At 34.0% G+C, this 17,045-nt stretch overlaps 1 protein-coding gene across 1 annotated transcript in view; it reads left to right on the top strand.

Moving 5' to 3' along the window:
• The window catches only part of LOC129232075 (DDB1- and CUL4-associated factor 8-like), a 56,140-nt gene that overhangs the window by 4,006 nt on the left and 35,089 nt on the right, over nucleotides 1–17,045 (top strand). The window contains 4 exon segments of the mRNA XM_054866311.1: nucleotides 6,453–6,547; nucleotides 8,251–8,358; nucleotides 8,458–8,524; nucleotides 12,282–12,339. Coding sequence (XP_054722286.1) covers nucleotides 6,453–6,547; nucleotides 8,251–8,358; nucleotides 8,458–8,524; nucleotides 12,282–12,339 — 328 coding nt within the window.

Here is a 17,045-nt window from a genome sequence, read left to right as displayed (position 1 = left end):
GCCTTTTTGAGGCAGTGAGAAGCAAAGGGATGTAAGTGGCAAAATTAAAAATTTGGAGATAACCAGTACAAGTAGTAGGGGAGCCTCTCGTCTGTATTAGGGCGGGAGATGATAGTACTAGTAGCCCAGGTAAGTGCTGCTGTACAGCATGATTTAGAAAAAAATTTCGATAAAATCATGCCTTAGACATTATATATAAACGTGTTTTACTAAAAACTTGAAAATGTTCATTTACTTTCCTTTGCTTCTCACCGCCTCCTTTGCCCTATTTGTATAAATCCTCTTAATAAAGTAAATTATTCCATTTTCTGTAACTTTTTTAAAATCTTTTAAAAAATATGTGTTGGTCTTTTGATTTTTAAAATTGTGTAAGGTACACCAGACTTGTGATTCATTTGTAGATACTTCAAAATACTTTTTATCTTTAGAATACTTGATTTTAATTTCACTTTTGTTTATATATTTATCGTAGAAAGCTATAATTATGAGAAAAATGATTTACAAGATTTTATTCTTGGTTATTTATAATTATGTCTCAACTCCCACCGCAAATTATTTCTTTGATTATTCATTTGTGCCAAGGGCTATTTATTAATTTTAGATTACTTTTTTAGTATTTAAAAATTTTCAGACAATATTTCTCTTATAGAACTTATGAGGAACTGAAATTAGATGATTTTGCTTTAATTATTTAATTATTCATCAAGTAATTAAATACAAATGTGAATATTAAACATTCATTAACAATTAAATCATTAAATATTCATGAATTTCCAAAATAAAATTGTTATTCTTACAATTAAAGTTTAAACCAAACAAACCCGGTTTAAACCAAAAAAAAGCGGGGGTTTTCCAACTCTGTTTTAACTAAATTTTAAAGTCTTTGTTGCATTCAAATACCCAATTTAGCATGCAATGAATTTTAACTTTTCAATTATATCCCAAATAAATATATGTACACTAACACTACACATGTCAGAAATTTCATTAACCGCTGACAATGTTGGTGTTGGAAGTCACTCATGCCAAAAGCAAATCAAGATCAACAACCAACTGATGGCAAAATTCGCAAAGAGCTTACAGGAAAGGGTTCTGATTTCAGTGAGGGTCATTGTTAAAATATGGGTATACAAAAGGGATGGAGGGTTGTAAGCAGGGAAGGGCATGGGGGGGGGGGGGTCACCTGTTGGCCCGAGTCCAAGCTTGAAGGGGTTCCAAAATTTTTTTAATGAGAGGTGAAATATATGTAGGAGCGTAATGGTAAACAATATAGAGGGGCCCCGTAAAAGTCGTTTGTGACAGGCCCCATAATTTCTGTGCACGTCCCTGGTTGTGAGTGCATGCCCCTGGTTGTTATTCAAGTTCAATAGGTAGTCTTTGGGCTCTTCTTTGTAATTTTCAAAAATTGAAATCCACAAAATTTAGTTTTAAGCTATTGTGGGCATGGTGGAAGGGGGTCATGACTCTCACATCCCACTCTTTCAATTTGCACTAATTTTAATGATAACTGAAACTGACAAAGAGAGTGGAATTGATAAGGCATTTAATCTGGAAATCAGTTTAAAAAAACATTAGATGAAGTATTGATGTTATCATTTAAAATCTGCATGATCCAAAGATGTATCGCCAAAATAAGTTGGACACTTTCAAAAATTCACATTTTTATGGATTTCTCAAACAATAATAAAGCTTTAATTAACTTTTGTCACAAAAAATGTATACTTCAGTTGTTATTTTCCAATATAAACACCCTTGCATTTAGGGAACAAGCAAAAAAAAAAAAAAAAATGAGAAAATGAAAAAAAGGTTTTAGACCATCCTTTATCGTAAATAGCTGGGAATAATCTATAAATTTCCGAAATAAGTTTACGAACTGTATAGAATTATTTTTTATATTTTCATGGAAGTATCACTTATATTCGCGAACATACAAGCATTTCTTTGAAAAATACAAATTTTATTTGAAGGTGTTTGATTCATAACACACAGAGCTTTTCATGATCCCTTACCAAACTTTCAAAAAATTGGACAACATACCAGAGGCCCATAATACTGAAATTTGCAATTAATATATTAAAAATTAGATGAAATGTGAACATATAAGGCAATTGATTTTCCGCTGTGCATGCGCAAAAGTTTGCAATTTAAAATCTTCATAATTTAAAACCCAAGTAGATCTCTCAACTCAATAGAAATTCAAGCTCAATATCTTAAATATTAAGAAAAATATCTACAATCTAATGAGCTGAATTTCAACAATTTTCAGACAGGCCACAAATCGTTAGTGGTTATTTGCAAATTTGCAACACATGCCTGCAATTGTTCAGTGTGATACATGATAAAAGCAGATTATTTGCAAACAATCCCTTACAATACATCACTTATCCAAGCACTACTGAAATTCGCTTATTAAATTGCTGATATCTTTCTAAATATTTAATGTATTGAGCTGTAATTTTATTGTAAGTTGGAGGATCTACTTGGGTTTTAAAAGATGAAGATTATTAAGTACTATCTTTCTTGCATGCACAGTGAAATAGTAAATGCTTTAAACATTCCTATTTTATCAAATTTTCAAAATTTTAATCTCAAATTTTAGTGTTATACTTCTCTTGTATGCTGTCAAGTTTTCTGTAAGTTTGTTAAGGTGAAAAATCCTGTGGTTTATGAGCCGAAACCCTGCGAGAAAAATTGGTATTTATAATAGAAATGCTATGGCTTTGTGAATATAAATTATACTTTCACAAAAATATAAAAATAAATTCTACATGGTAAGTAAACTTGATTTCTGAAATTTATGTCTTACTAGCTGCATTGCCCGACTTTGCACGGTGTACTTCGAAAATAAAAGTAATGTCAAGTGACACATGTCTGCCGCATTGCTGAGTGGAAGTGAAAGTTAGTATTTCTGGTGGAAGTGAAAGTTCTTATTTCTTGGTGGAAGTGAAAGTTTGTTTTTTAGCAGAAAGTTAAAGGTTATATTATTGTGTCCACCACAGTACTCCCCCCCCCCTAAGGGCACTGAGGGCTACGAATATTTTGGGTTGAACCTCACTTGTCGTCCGGAACGAGTTATTGTAACAGTGCTTCAGGTTGCTGGGGGGGCGGGGGGGGTTGAACAGACTGGTGAGCTGGATCTGGTGGTGGATGTGGAGGTGGACAGTCTGGTTCATGGTTGAGCAGAAACGTGGGCTTGAGTTGGTGGATATTGATTACGGAAGGTTTACTGTTGATATTTAGAGTAAAGGTCTTGTCTGTACGTTGCATTCCCAGGTAGGGTGCATTATATGGAGGTTGAAGAGATTTTTTAACACTGTCAACACCAACAAATACGTGGATGGCTTTACTTAAAGAAGGATGAATAAATATTGATCTTTTGTCGTGGGAAGCAGTAGGAGTAGATTTTAACGACTGCATGGATTGACGAAACTGTTGTAAAAAATCATGGGGTTCAATATTAATTGTTGATTCTTCTAGTATTCTGCTGGTAATCGGAGAGGAACACCATAAACCAGTTCTGCGTAGGTGCACTGCAGATCTTCCTTTACTGTTGCTCGAATTCCTAATAGAACCAGTGGTAGAGCACGAGTCCATTTGTCTTTATGGCAGCGGAGTCCTTGTTTCAGGGTTCTGTGGAAGCGCTCAACCAACCCGTTCCCAGAAGGGTGGTACGGTGATGTGCGCGTCTGTTGAACTCCCAGGACCTTGTTAAGTACGGAGAACAGGTTACTCTGGTGTCAGAGCAGTTCGTCTCCGTGCGTGTTAACTTGTGTCAATTCCCTGCGCTCGTGCAGAGCGATTGTTTTTCTGCCGCATTGCTGAGTAGAAGTGAAAGTTCTTATTTCTTGGTGGAAGTGAAAGTTCGTTTTTTAGCAGAAAGTTAAAGTTTTAATGTTGTGTCCACCACACATGTTCAACAATCAGGCTTCAATTAGAGAAAAAAATACTGTAAAATTTCCTGTCAAAATAATCATTCTTAAAGAAAGAAAACAGCAAATAAAAAATTCCCGAATAAATTGCACGCAACCCTCCATAAATACACCTAAAATACTAAAAAAAAAAAATAAATAGGATAAATCGCCAATTAATAATCAAAAGGGGAAATTTTTACCTCGAAACAAAAAGAAAATTTTATTTAGTTACTGCCGAGAAAAACAAGTGGCAATCTTCTGAATAGTTTTTTTCATGCTAATTTAAAATGAAATCACACAAACTATAATTTTCCTATATGAAATTCTATTCCATTAGGTTTAAAAAATGCTTTTAAATGTTTCTCCTGTGATTTTACTGCTTTGGTTTTTTGTGGAAATTCAAAGGAAATAATTCAATTTCATGTTTTTTTTTTCGAACTTTCGAATGGTGCTAAATTTGAACTGGTTGGATAATTATTTCGGGTAGAAAGATCATTTAATGCCATTTTCAGGCCCTAAAATTAAAATTCGAACGATTCGGGATTTTTTTGGCGTTTGAAAACTCCTCTATGTTCTTTCTTGGGTGTCCAACTACCTCCCTGCCAAATTTGGTCGAGATCCGACGTAAACTGGATTTGTATAGGGAACATACACATATATATGTATTATTTGTTTCATTCATATAGATTCCCAGCTATTTACGATGAATGATGATCAAAAACCTTTTTTTGGGTTTTAAATTTGTTGCTGGTCCCCTAAATGCATGTGTGATTATATTTTTGTTGAAAAATGACCGCTAGAGCATTCTTATGTGACAAAAGTTACAGAACAATTCATCCGTGCAAGCGCAAAAGCTGTAACTGCAGCTGAGTTTAAAATGAGAAATGGCCGTTTAAAGATTTCGCCTCCATGTATTTGGTTCAGATGCAATTTTTCAATATTTTGAAAAATATATTTACCATTGACATATAACCATAAAACATTGTATTTAGGGGAAATAAGTGACGAAGAACAACTTGGTGACCACATAACTCAGTTTTGATAAAAAGTGCAGATACGACTTATGTGCTTAGCACCCCGGGTTGAATTGTCTCCTGTTTCTCTTAAAAGTCTGAGAAAAATATGTGCATTTTTGAAAGCTTTCCAATATTTTTGGTGATATAATGTATCAAAAGGCTTGAGCATAGAAGCTTCCTGAATGAGTTATAAGCTTTAAACAGCTCTTGTTGAGTTGGATTTTAAGAGTGGAGCTTTGATGTAGCTGATGCTTTGTGTGAAATGTTCTAAGATGACATTGCTTTTGGTGTTATAGGGACTAACATGTCTTATGTTAATATTTTTGTGCCTGTATATTAGGGATTGCAATACCGGACCAAAAAATCTATACTGGTATTTGTATTCTTAAAACGTGATACTGGAATACCGGTGTTTAATGCTGGTATTTGAAAATTTTCAAAAAATGCTTGAAAACATATTGTTTTGTTGCCACATTTCATAATTTTGTACAAAAATTCTTTATGAAAACATATTGTGAACAAATATAAAGTGAAGGAACAAATGTTGTAATGAAAATCAATATCAGAGAAAGTAAAAAACGTAATGCATCTATTGAATTGTCTCTAAGCCTGGAACTCACTTTAGTGTTTAACTTTCCTACAGTTGAAAATACTATTTCTGAATTCACGCAGATTGGTGGTAGGGGAGAGTGTTGTACCTTAGGACACAGCTAATTTCTAAGAATCTATTTTTAGCAGAAATGTTTTTGTAAGTTTGTTGTACTAAAGTAGTAACTTCACCACTATGGTGCCATAGTAAAAATCATCAGATGAGTAAAATTGACAATTAAGTGAGAGAACGAAAATTTTCTGACTCCAATGTAAATACAGTAAGAAATAACAAAGTTAAAAAAGCACAAATTGCAGATTACTGCAGACACATGTTTTGACGTTACAAGGAACGCCTTTTTCAATGCAAAAAGTAATGAGCAAATGGATGAAAAGACATCTGAATGTATAAAAAGAAATGTGATATATTTTAAATATAAGGAGACATTTAATAAGTTAAATTGAAAATTCTTTATCTGAAACTATTTATTATTTTCAGCTAATACCGAAAATACTGGTATTTTTTACTTCAGCAAATACCAGGATTTTGAAATTGCAAAATTGCTCAAAGTACCAGCATTCGGTATACCGGTATTGCAATCACTACTGTATATATTTGAGGTACCTCATCATTTACAACCCTCTTTGTATTTTATTTAAGTTTTGAGGCTCACTTGAAAGACAATATAAATATCTTTTAAGGTTGACTCAGTTTTAATTTACATCAATTTTGAGAATCTTGAAAATATTTTTTTTTTTTTGAATATTTTGAGAATATTTTTATTTAAAACCCATCACACAGTCCACAGATTGACCGGACTTTCAATGTATTGAATTTAAAATACTATGTAAATTCACTAAATTGGAAGCTCTTTAAATTTTGGATTTGATTTTTTTTTGAATCTGAATTATCTTCCTTCTTCATTTTTTCATTTAGCTTGCTGTTCAAATGGATTCTCCTCATACTTTTTTAAGCTGTGGTGAAGATGCTGCTGTTTTTGGAATAGATTTGAGGAAGGAAAAACCTGAAAAGTGAGTAATATTAGAGATTTATCATTGAATTATATTGAATTAATTTTCACTCTTGAGACATTAATTTTAGACTACTGAGATACTTCCTTTGAATTGGTTTTGTAAATGGCTATTAGGAAGAATCTTGTTTATTTGCAGACTAGTACCCTGATAGTTAACAATCAGTGATGTGCAGTCTGCCCAAGCAAACCAGGCTGTGATTGGGTACTCCTAATGAGAAATTTAAAAATGAAATAATTTGTTATTTTTATGCTTATAAAGGACATGAAATATGAATGTAGTTTATATTTTCTGTTCCTCAAAATGAGTAAATCTTGGAAGTAGCTCAACCAAGATCCCCCGTGCACATTTCTCCCATCTGGGAAACAGTAAACTACGAGAATTCAACAAGCCTAATCCAAGCATAAACAGGAATGTTGCCATGATGACCCACGTCACCCAAGATTCTATCTAGTGAGAGGAGATTGGCAAAGAAGTGTGTTTTACGGTGCTAATCCAGGTATGCTTGGTTTGCTTAGGCAGACCGTAGGTCACTGGTTACAATATGTCACCACATAGTTAAAATAACATCACTGCAGGTCAAAAAATGACAAAAGTTGGATATCTCAGTGGAATTATGCTGCGACCTCTTTGTGACATGTTCTTTGTGACTTCATTACATTGGTGCTGAAACCATTTGTGGCATTTTAGTCTCTTTGTAATATTGTCTCAAACTGACATTCGTAAGTTGTTGCAACCTGTTGATCGTTTTCCAGTGACGGGATTGTAACCGTGGTTTGACGGAGACCCTTTTTTGTGACCATCATTCAACTTTCGCTTACGAATCACATTTCAGTCACAGTGCTTTTGGAGTACAAAACTCAAAATTTTGAAATTTTTGAGCATCAGCTACTTTCTAAATTTTTATGATGGCTAACCAATTAAAAATCATCTTATCAGGGTCCGATTTACACACCTAGGTGCCCCGGGCACTGACAAATATGGTGCCCCCCCAAACACACAAAAAATATGATAAGTGTAAAATATTATTTTGATTGAAAAAAACTTTAAAATACCGATTTCATACAAAAAAAAGTTAAAAATTAAGATGTTTTACAAAGAAATCATTTAACATAAATCTAAAATAAATTTATGGTTTTCATGTTAAAATTTTTTTTACAGTTGTAAATGGAAAAACTATGATACAAATGGTAAAGGTAAATCATAATGTGCTTTCTGCGCATCAATGATTCCTCATATATTTTCTCCTTTGTTTTCTTGTAGTAAATTCATTGATAATGTCCTCATAATCAAGTTTTCGGTCAAACTTCTTTCTATTGATAATAGAGCTAATAAAGATAATTTACCATCAGAAATGAGAGTACGCAAAGGACACTTAATTCTCTTCAATAGTGAAAATGATCGTTCTCCGCAACAATTGGCTAATGTGCTTTCATTTGATAAAAAAATCGTCAAATGACTAAAATTTTTTGTTTCCTTTTGTTAGAGGCCCCGAACACTGGTCCCTAAAAAAAAAATTGATAACAGAAATTTGGTGCCCCCTTTCCTTTGGTGCCCCGGGCCCCAAATGCCCTGCCGTAAATCAGTCCCTGCATTTTATTACATAACATACTCTGCCCCTGCCATGAAAAATACAGGAATAAATTTGCTGTTTTGTGATTTCTGTGATAATGATTATGGGTTTGTCTTTGATACATTTTTAGACTGGTGGTATGCAAAGAAGGTGAGAAAAGGGTTCCTCTGTATTCAATATTTATAAACCCTTCTAAGTCATATGAATATATTGTAAGTGGTCGACATCACTTTGTTAAGTAAGTAGCAATATTTATGACTTCTTTCTTTTTTTCACTCTAGAAATAATGAAGTTCATTGAAATGTGTTTTGAATATGTTTTACATTTATTTTTTCAGAGTATATGATACTAGATTTTTAAAGAAAAATGATGGGTTTTTAAAGCAGTACTGTCCACTGCATCTGGTATATAATTTTTTATATCAAATTTTTACTTCAGGATTGTCTATATCGTTTGTGAAAACTAAGTTCAGTAAATATTTTTCATGTACCACAATATTTTTGTAATGAAAATTATAATTTTTCTGATATTTGCTCATGCAACAAATAAATTGCATCTGATATACATGTTTGCAATCAGTGCTGTTTCACATGAAAATTTGTGAGCAACATGAGGGGTGTCACAAATTTTTGACCATTTATGTAGTATTCTTTATCTCATAATTTAGACTTGACCAAGTATTATTAGAGCAATCTAGCTAAATATTCAAGAGAATTTACAGAGTTCTTATTATTTTAATAGATAGTAGAAATTTGCTTACTAATAGATAGTAGAAACTTGCTTATTGTTTTGCTAAAAGCAAAGGGAAAACAAATAAACTTTAAATTTAAAACTTTTCTTCACATAGTATAAAGTTTTTAAGTTTGGGTTGCAACCAGGGCTGTGGAGTCGGCGGGAAAATGACCAACTCCCTCTACAGAAATTTTAGAACTTTCAACTCTGACTAATTTACCCCAAAATCAATTGGCCTCTGCCTCCGATTCTGCAGCCTTGGTTCTACACCTGCTTGTTATTAATATCTTTGGCAACACAAATATACTATGTTCTAGTTACACCATATAGCCAAAGGTATTGAGACACTTTCAAAAATTCACATTTTAAAGAACTTCTCAATAAATACAAGATCAGTTGTTCTATAACTTCTGTCATTTAGAAAGTATGCTTCAGCTAAAATTTTTCAATAGAATTTTAAATCACCCATGCATTTCGGGGACAAGCAAACAATTGACTGACCAAAAAGGTGTTTTAATCATCCTTCATCCTAAATAGCGGGAGATTAGCTGTAAATTTAAAAATTAGTTTACTTGCTATGCACAATACTGTTATCAGAAGGTAAAGCACAGTATCTGCTGGAATGAGGTTTTAAGATTTTTGAAGAAACGTGTTTTGGATTCCATACTAACTATAGGGAAATGCTGGAATTTGATGTTTTCCTTGTGCCGTATTTTCAGTAGAAACCGAATTAAGCAAGCTTGTGCAATAAAGCTGAAGTACAAAAGATAACAAAAATGCAAAAAAGAAAAATGTGCAGGTACCGCACTTGACCTCCTCATTGCAGGACTGCCGAGAGCCAAGGCAGGACCTGTGTCAGTTTTGGTTACCAGGCCCCCTTCCCCTCATGAAATTGTTGAAACTTACTCTGCTCCAATAATTCCAAGCCAATCCTCTAATATCAGCTCAATTCATCATTTTAGCAGAAAATGTAAATTGTTTTCAAACCTATAGAAACTTTTGAATTTACTTAATTTTGTTCATTATTTATTACGTCAAGTATGCATGTAATATACGAAGTATATTATTCTATCAATTTGTGCTTATAATATACATCTAATGAGTTTCAGCGGTAGTATTTTACTTTAATCTATAGTTTTGTTTTCAATAAGTGGAATTTCCAATAATTCGAATTTTTTTCGCTTTTGCTGCAACTTCTACTTAACTATAATGCCTAGAAAGAGTAGTGAGCCAATCGACGGACGAAATGTGAGGTCAGATCTGCGGAAAACGCAGATGCCGCTATACCCAGGGAGCACGCTATGTTTCTCAATCAGAAGCATTTTAAATGCTCGATAACATGCGAATTTCGCTGCTTTAAAGCCCCATTTTTCGGATTGAACTTATTTCAACGTAAAAGATAGATTCTCTAACGCATTCTATATGTGCCCCAGGGTGTTTATTTATTTTTCGAAGCCGCACAAACATTACATGACTCCTCTTTAATGAATATGGTACACTATACGCTTTTATCAATTTTTTTAAAATAATTTATTGAAACTTTAGTACTAGTTTGTTAGCAATAATGGTTTCGTATTTTACTTTATTTCGCCAGATATTTCATTACAGCAATTGGGAATTTAAAAAAAAAAAGTTAAAAAAGGAATAGTTTAGCATTTGTTTTTAAAGGATTTAGTCTCATTAAAAGGGTGCGTTTTGGGGGTGGGTGTTTGCTAAAATTGCAAGGGAGGGAGGGAGGAGCATGACTTTTGGAGGTGGGTACCTCTTGCTAAAGTTTCAGCATTCCACTGGGTGAATAAATATTGTATTAATTTATTCAAATAATAATAACTAAAGCAAGGGTGCCGTCGGGGGGAAGAGGAAGTGGAGGGGAAGGGCTCATGATGGTGACTACACTAGCGAAAATGTCAAAAGAAGGCATTTTGAAAGAATTTTACTCTCAATTTTAGGGAAACCATTTTTTTTGGGGGGGGGGAGGAGGCTCTGTAAAATTGTGAGAGGGGATGCTATGACCCTAGGGGCGAACTTTCCTAACTAAAGTTCTTGCATAACACAGTTAGTAGTCATTTTGTTCATTAAATGTTTCAGTATTTTTTCCTAATAATTGTAGCTAAAGCAAGAGTGCCGACCCCGGGACGGGGGGGGGGGGGGTTGATGGCTCATGGTGAAGACTACACTATTGAAATTTTGGTAGGAGATGTTTCAAAACATTTTTAATCTCATTAACTGAAAAAGCACTAATGGGGGGATGCCAATTAAAATAAGGGGGAGGGGTTATGTGTCATCACTCTTGGGAAACATCTATAGAGTAACTATCAGTACATGTGTTTCTGTTATGTAGAAAATCAGTCGGCAATTCTCGGTAAGTAATCATTCCAGCAATTTAATTATTATTAAGCATTATTTTACTAAAGTGTGTGTGTAGGGGGGGGGGGGAGGTATGGCTCTGTTTATGCCATTCAAATTTTTACAAAGAGTGCTTTAAAAAGATTAAAGTCTTGTTCTTGGGGGATTACATTTCTGAGGGGTGGTGTGTGCTTCGTAAAATTTGGGGATGGGTTGCACATTCGCTCTGGGGGAGGGGATACCCATAGCAAAACCATCTGCAATTTTCAAATCTATCGGCCATCTCGGAAAGTAAATGTTCCAGTAATTTTAATAATTGCAGCTAAAGCTAAAACAGGGATGCCAAGTTGGGGGAGGGGGATGCTGATTAACCTATCAAGACTTTTAGAACTGTTTAAAAACTATTTAAGTGTCATTGAGGAATTTTTTTTGGGTGCAGTGGGGCTTCATAAAATTTGGGGGAATGGGAGAGTTCTTTTTGTTCTGGGGGGGGGCACACCAAAGCTAAATCGGCATATTTTGATCTGCAATAAGAGAAGCTATCGGTCAGCTCGACAAACCAGCAATTCGAGCAATTTACCCTTAGCTTCACAGAAGTGTTGAGGAGGGAGGGTGGGGGTGATGGCGCAGACTACGGCATTGAAATTTTTAGAAAAAAACAAAAAGTTCCATTTCTTAAGCTTTTCCTCATATTCGGGAACTTTGAAAAGAGAAACGTTTCCTTTGCCTGATCCATGACCACTTTTGCATGCTGGAATAAAACAAAATGTAGCTTTTTTTCTCTTAATAATCGACTTTGATGTATCCATTAAAATATTTTAAAACTCTTTCATAAATTTTTTACGAAATGCAGAAAAACAACATTAACAATAACCGAATTATAACTAAATCTCACATTAACTAATGTAAACTCTGTCAAAAATAGCTCTGAAAATGTCCGAAAGTTCGTCCTCAAGAATCGCGGGGAAAACATTGTCGGTTGGCGCACTACTCTTTCTAGGCACTATAACTTAACGAAGTTTCACTGTATATTGTAATTTTTCTATATGAAAACAATAATGTATATTTTAATATATTTATTAGGAAAACAATGACATAAGGGCCAATGTTACTTCTGTTGCTTATAATTATAATGGACAAGGTAAGAACGAAATTTTTGTTTCTATATTGATTAAGGGGCAGATTCAACTGAAACATTTTTCGAACGTTTTCCCCTTTTCCATCGAACGCTTCGATCAAAAGCAGCGACTCCGGCTTCAACTGAAAAGATTCGAACGTTTTGTACCACGTGACCCATCCGAGTGGTTGGATTCGAACGATTGAGAAGATTCGATTGATTTTTGTTTATCTTCAAGCAATGGCGTACGAAGTGTAGCGGCCTATTGCTGATGACAAATATTTTGCTATATTTGCATCCGCAGTTGATTTGCAGGTGAGTGTTATATTTTTATAACAAATAAATACTTTTATGACTTCTGTAACGATGATTGCTGCTTAAAATTAAGTTTTTATCTAGTTCGAACATTCATCCTTTTTTTAAACTTGATAACATCGTGACAAGCTTCCAAAATTAAATCAAAATTTGTTTGCCAAGAAGCTACTTTATAAAAGTTCCTCTAATTACAAAGTAATTGTAACATATGACAGCATTGAGTCTTGATTATTTTATGAAATTATTTAATGAATTATGAAATTATTTAATGAATTATTACTTTATTTAATGAATATATCTACTTCCGAAAATTCTTTTACTGCTTACATCTAAGGTTAATTAAAAGATATTGCTTATTACTGAAAATACTAGTGTTTTTTTAAATTTATTTTAAATTTTATGAATAACAACTATGTCTATAAAAACTTGCTTCTTGTAACTGATTAGATTTCAATAAACAAATTGAAGCATCTAGGTTTAGTTAAACTACTTGGGTTTTCAAGAAAACAGTTTTGTATTATGCTCCTCCCTCCCCCCTCCCCTCTTCCAAGCGTTTGAATGCTTGTTATTTGTATAAATGAGTTTAATATATATTTTTTTAAGGAAATGAATAAAGAACTATTATTCTTCATTAAAAAATACATTATTTTGAGAACTTTGAATCATATTATTCTTAGCAATTTCTTGGACATTCCAGATGCTGTCCACTTGCACCTTCTCAACGCTGGAATCTTCCAAGGGGGGCAGGAGAATGGAATTCTTCCAAAAGTTTCTGTTTCCAAGAAATATGAAAATGACGGACGAAATGCAACTGATCAAACAAAGGTGCAAGTACCTATTGGGTTCCCTACTTGAACAGAAGAGGTAAATTTGCTGTGAATATCAAATTGTGAGTACAAAACATGATGTGTTACATATGATGTAAAATTAATATAGTATATACACGTACAGTGCATGCGCAGAGTCGGACAAAAATTGTGAATTCTCGGTAGCCAGAAAAAAATTGTAGGCTATCAACAAATTATTTATCCGAGTTAATAGGAAAAATCTGAAAGATCTTCTGAAAGAGTCTTGCTCTAAAACAACTTGTCACCTAGACTTTTTTTTTCTTAAGTCACCTGTGTGACATGTTGGATCCAGTATATTTGTAGAACTGGTGCCTGACCTGTTACTTTGAGATTTCCAATGCTGAGGAGATCAATTTCAAAGCTACTTTTTATTTGGCTTTTCTTTGATTAACTTTGTTGTATCAGAAATTGAGCAATCCCTGGTCTAGCACCATCAGAAGTATTGTTTCACTTTGAGGACTTTGTGACTACAGCATATTTAACATGCCCCAGTCACCATCAGCGAACTTGGAACCCTCCAGTTACAAGTTTGAGGGTTTTCTGATCAGGCCAGCACTGAGCATATACTTTAAACAGGGGTGTCATAGCGCAGACTGCGCCATTAAATTTTAGGGGCCAGTGAGCATATTGTCACCTCAGAGCAACAGTAGTGTTATTTCTGGAATTAGATAGCTCACTGTTGCTCTGAGCAACGATATACTGAATACTGGGTACAGCACTAGGTATACGAATATATTAAGCTTAAAAGTAACTGTAGACAAATGAATATGAATTGTTTATAAGGTCACCCATTTCTAAGATCAGTTTCAAACAGTCCGGAAGGGTGACCTTATATCGAGATACAGCTCGATTATATCTATTATGATTCATTTTACGACACTATTTTTGAAATTATTGATTATTATATTCAAACTAATTCATATAACTTTCTGAAATATATATTTTTTACGGATAAGTTTGTTTTCTTTCTTCAGAGTCAAGTAATGAGGTTCGGTAGAAAAATCGAGTTAGCAGATAAAATGTTATACTTACTATAGTTGGGGCAAACCTAACTTGGCAGTATTGTGAAGGCTAGACAGATCCTATCTCAGTATTGCATCGTTGCCAGGTTAGGTTTGGCCGAACTATAGCTACCTGAAATACACCGCTAGCTCAATCATTCCAGCCGAGGACTGCAGTTTCGTGCTTATTAGCACTCAACAGCCCGGCATAGGAAGTGACTGAGCTGGAGGTGGAAAACCTCTTAAGGAAGCCAAGAGTGCCAAACAAATTGAGTGCTTAGCCCTGGCCAATGGGCGGTAACTTACAGAAATTATAGCTACCTACTTGCGGAATCAGAAGAGATTGAAAATTGTTTTTGCGTTATTGGCTGGCACATTCCATTCTAACACATTTACTACAGACTGCTGCTTGTAAAATTGAAACTATTAATTAAAAAAATTATAGCCAAAAAAAAAAAAAACATGCAGCAGTTTGACAAATTAACTATGTATTTAAAGTAAAACGCCTAATATCTCTTCAAACCTCGACACAGTGCTTTGAACTACTTATTTCGCTTGCTGTCAGCGTGTCAGCTTATTTTCCTGTTGCCAAGAAAAAATCTAGTCAAGTATGCTACCATAGGTAATTTTTTTGTTTTGATGTGTATGTTTATGACGAGACTCCTGATAGTGTACTCAATAAAAAGGTTATTTGTTATCAGGAGTGTGCACAGGAAAGGGAAGGGACACCCGCGCCCGATAGGGGCCCAATATTTTCAAAACTAGGCTTGGAATATAAAAGTAAACAATATGAAGGGGGGGGGAGGGGCGGAAAACTCATTTTGTGATGGGACCCAAAATCTCTGTGGACGGCCTTGTATGTTACATATTTTTGATAATGCATTGATACTCTTATCCTTCTTTTAGGTCTCTGACAATAACTGCAAATAATTGGAGTTGTTGAAAGATGGTCAGGTTGTACCTATGATTCTTACATTAGAGAAGTATGAGTGCCAAAGATACTGATGAGGACAGCAAAGGAAACTAATAATTCCGCATTTGTGAAAGCAAATAATGTTAGAAATTGTGTAGCACAAATCTGCAATAAATGAGTTTGTACTTGTAATAAATGTTTTGTTTTATTGAAAACAATGTTAACTATGCACACTTGATAAGTTTATATCATTTTGATAAATTTAAAATTAATGGTAGTTATTGTTTAATGAAACATTGCATGGCTAATTACAGGAACTGTTTTTTTTTTTTTGGAGGAAGGGGGAGGAGTGTAATTTCTGTGAAGACTGATTTAAAAAAAAAGTAATTTGAATTTTGACATCTTGAATTCAAATTATGTTTTTCGCAATCACATATCATACTTGCGAACTCTACTGTTTTTAACGGGAGACTCCTGTTTTTGGCTTCCATCTCCCGATTTCCCGTTTTTTACGATTTTCTCCCGTTTTCGCAGTCAATCATCAAAAACTTTCACTTTCTTCTCAATAGATGGCGCCCCCTTTTCTAGTCTACCAATGTCAAGGAATAAGAAAATTTATAACTCATTTAGTAGAGCTAATGAGTTTTAGAAGCTTTCCACATTGCATGTTCAGCGAAGCACGTGCTTTACCGAAAATGGCAGCAGATTTCAATCTTTTTGCATCTTGAAATTATTTCAATTATTTTGAATGTTTGAAGTTATTTTAACATGTACTGCCCTATACATACTTATTTTATATTGTATTTTCATTATATATTGATTTCCTTTTTTTTTCCAGATTTTAGTAATTAAATTTTTGTAACTACTTTTCTGGTAGAGACTGAAGAATGTACGAAACTTTAAGCAAATTTACTCGTTATTATTTAGTTTTTCCTTTACAGTATATTTTTCTTGCTGCTACCAATTTGCTTACATATGCAAAAAATCCCCATTTCACTTTAAATTTAGTATTGATGTTATTTTAAAGCATAATTTAATAATTCTGTAGCGAGGATATGTCGATGGTGAATCACCTGTATACCTCTAGTAAAATCTCCTGCTTTTTTTCCTTCGAAGGTTGGCAAGTATGACATATTTTTTACGTGTGTGCAGGCATGTGTGTGTGGGTATTTGTCTCTGTGCAGGCGTGTGTGTGGGTATGTGTCTGTGTGCAGGCATGAGTGTGTGGGTATGCATGTAAGTGTGTGTTGTGTAGGCATGCGTGTGTGTATGTAGGACATGGATGCAACCTGGAGACGGTTTTTGCTCGAGGAGCAGCATCATGAGGCCAGTCGACGGTGTTGCTGACAGAGGGTGGCGGTGGGAAAATAAAATCACAGTACGCCAAAAACAGTCAAGTGAGAACAAAAAGCAATCGTGATTGCTCAAAAAAAAAAGTTGTAATGCTATTTACAAAAAAGAAGGAAGTATTTCAAGGTTAAAATATTTTTTTATATTGTTTTGCCATACTTGGTTATTGATTGCATCTTTCTCTCAATTATACTGCTACTCGTAAATTGCATTTTTTGTCATTTTCTAAACCAAACGTTCTCTCTTTTTTTTTAAAGTAATGTTTCTTATAAAAAAAATAAATCAGTAAAAAGAAATTTAACA

The sequence above is a fragment of the Uloborus diversus genome, unplaced genomic scaffold (assembly GCF_026930045.1).
Source record: "Uloborus diversus isolate 005 unplaced genomic scaffold, Udiv.v.3.1 scaffold_1042, whole genome shotgun sequence".
In the NCBI taxonomy this organism is placed as follows: domain Eukaryota; kingdom Metazoa; phylum Arthropoda; class Arachnida; order Araneae; family Uloboridae; genus Uloborus; species Uloborus diversus.
This window is presented reverse-complemented; position numbering and strand designations above follow the sequence as displayed.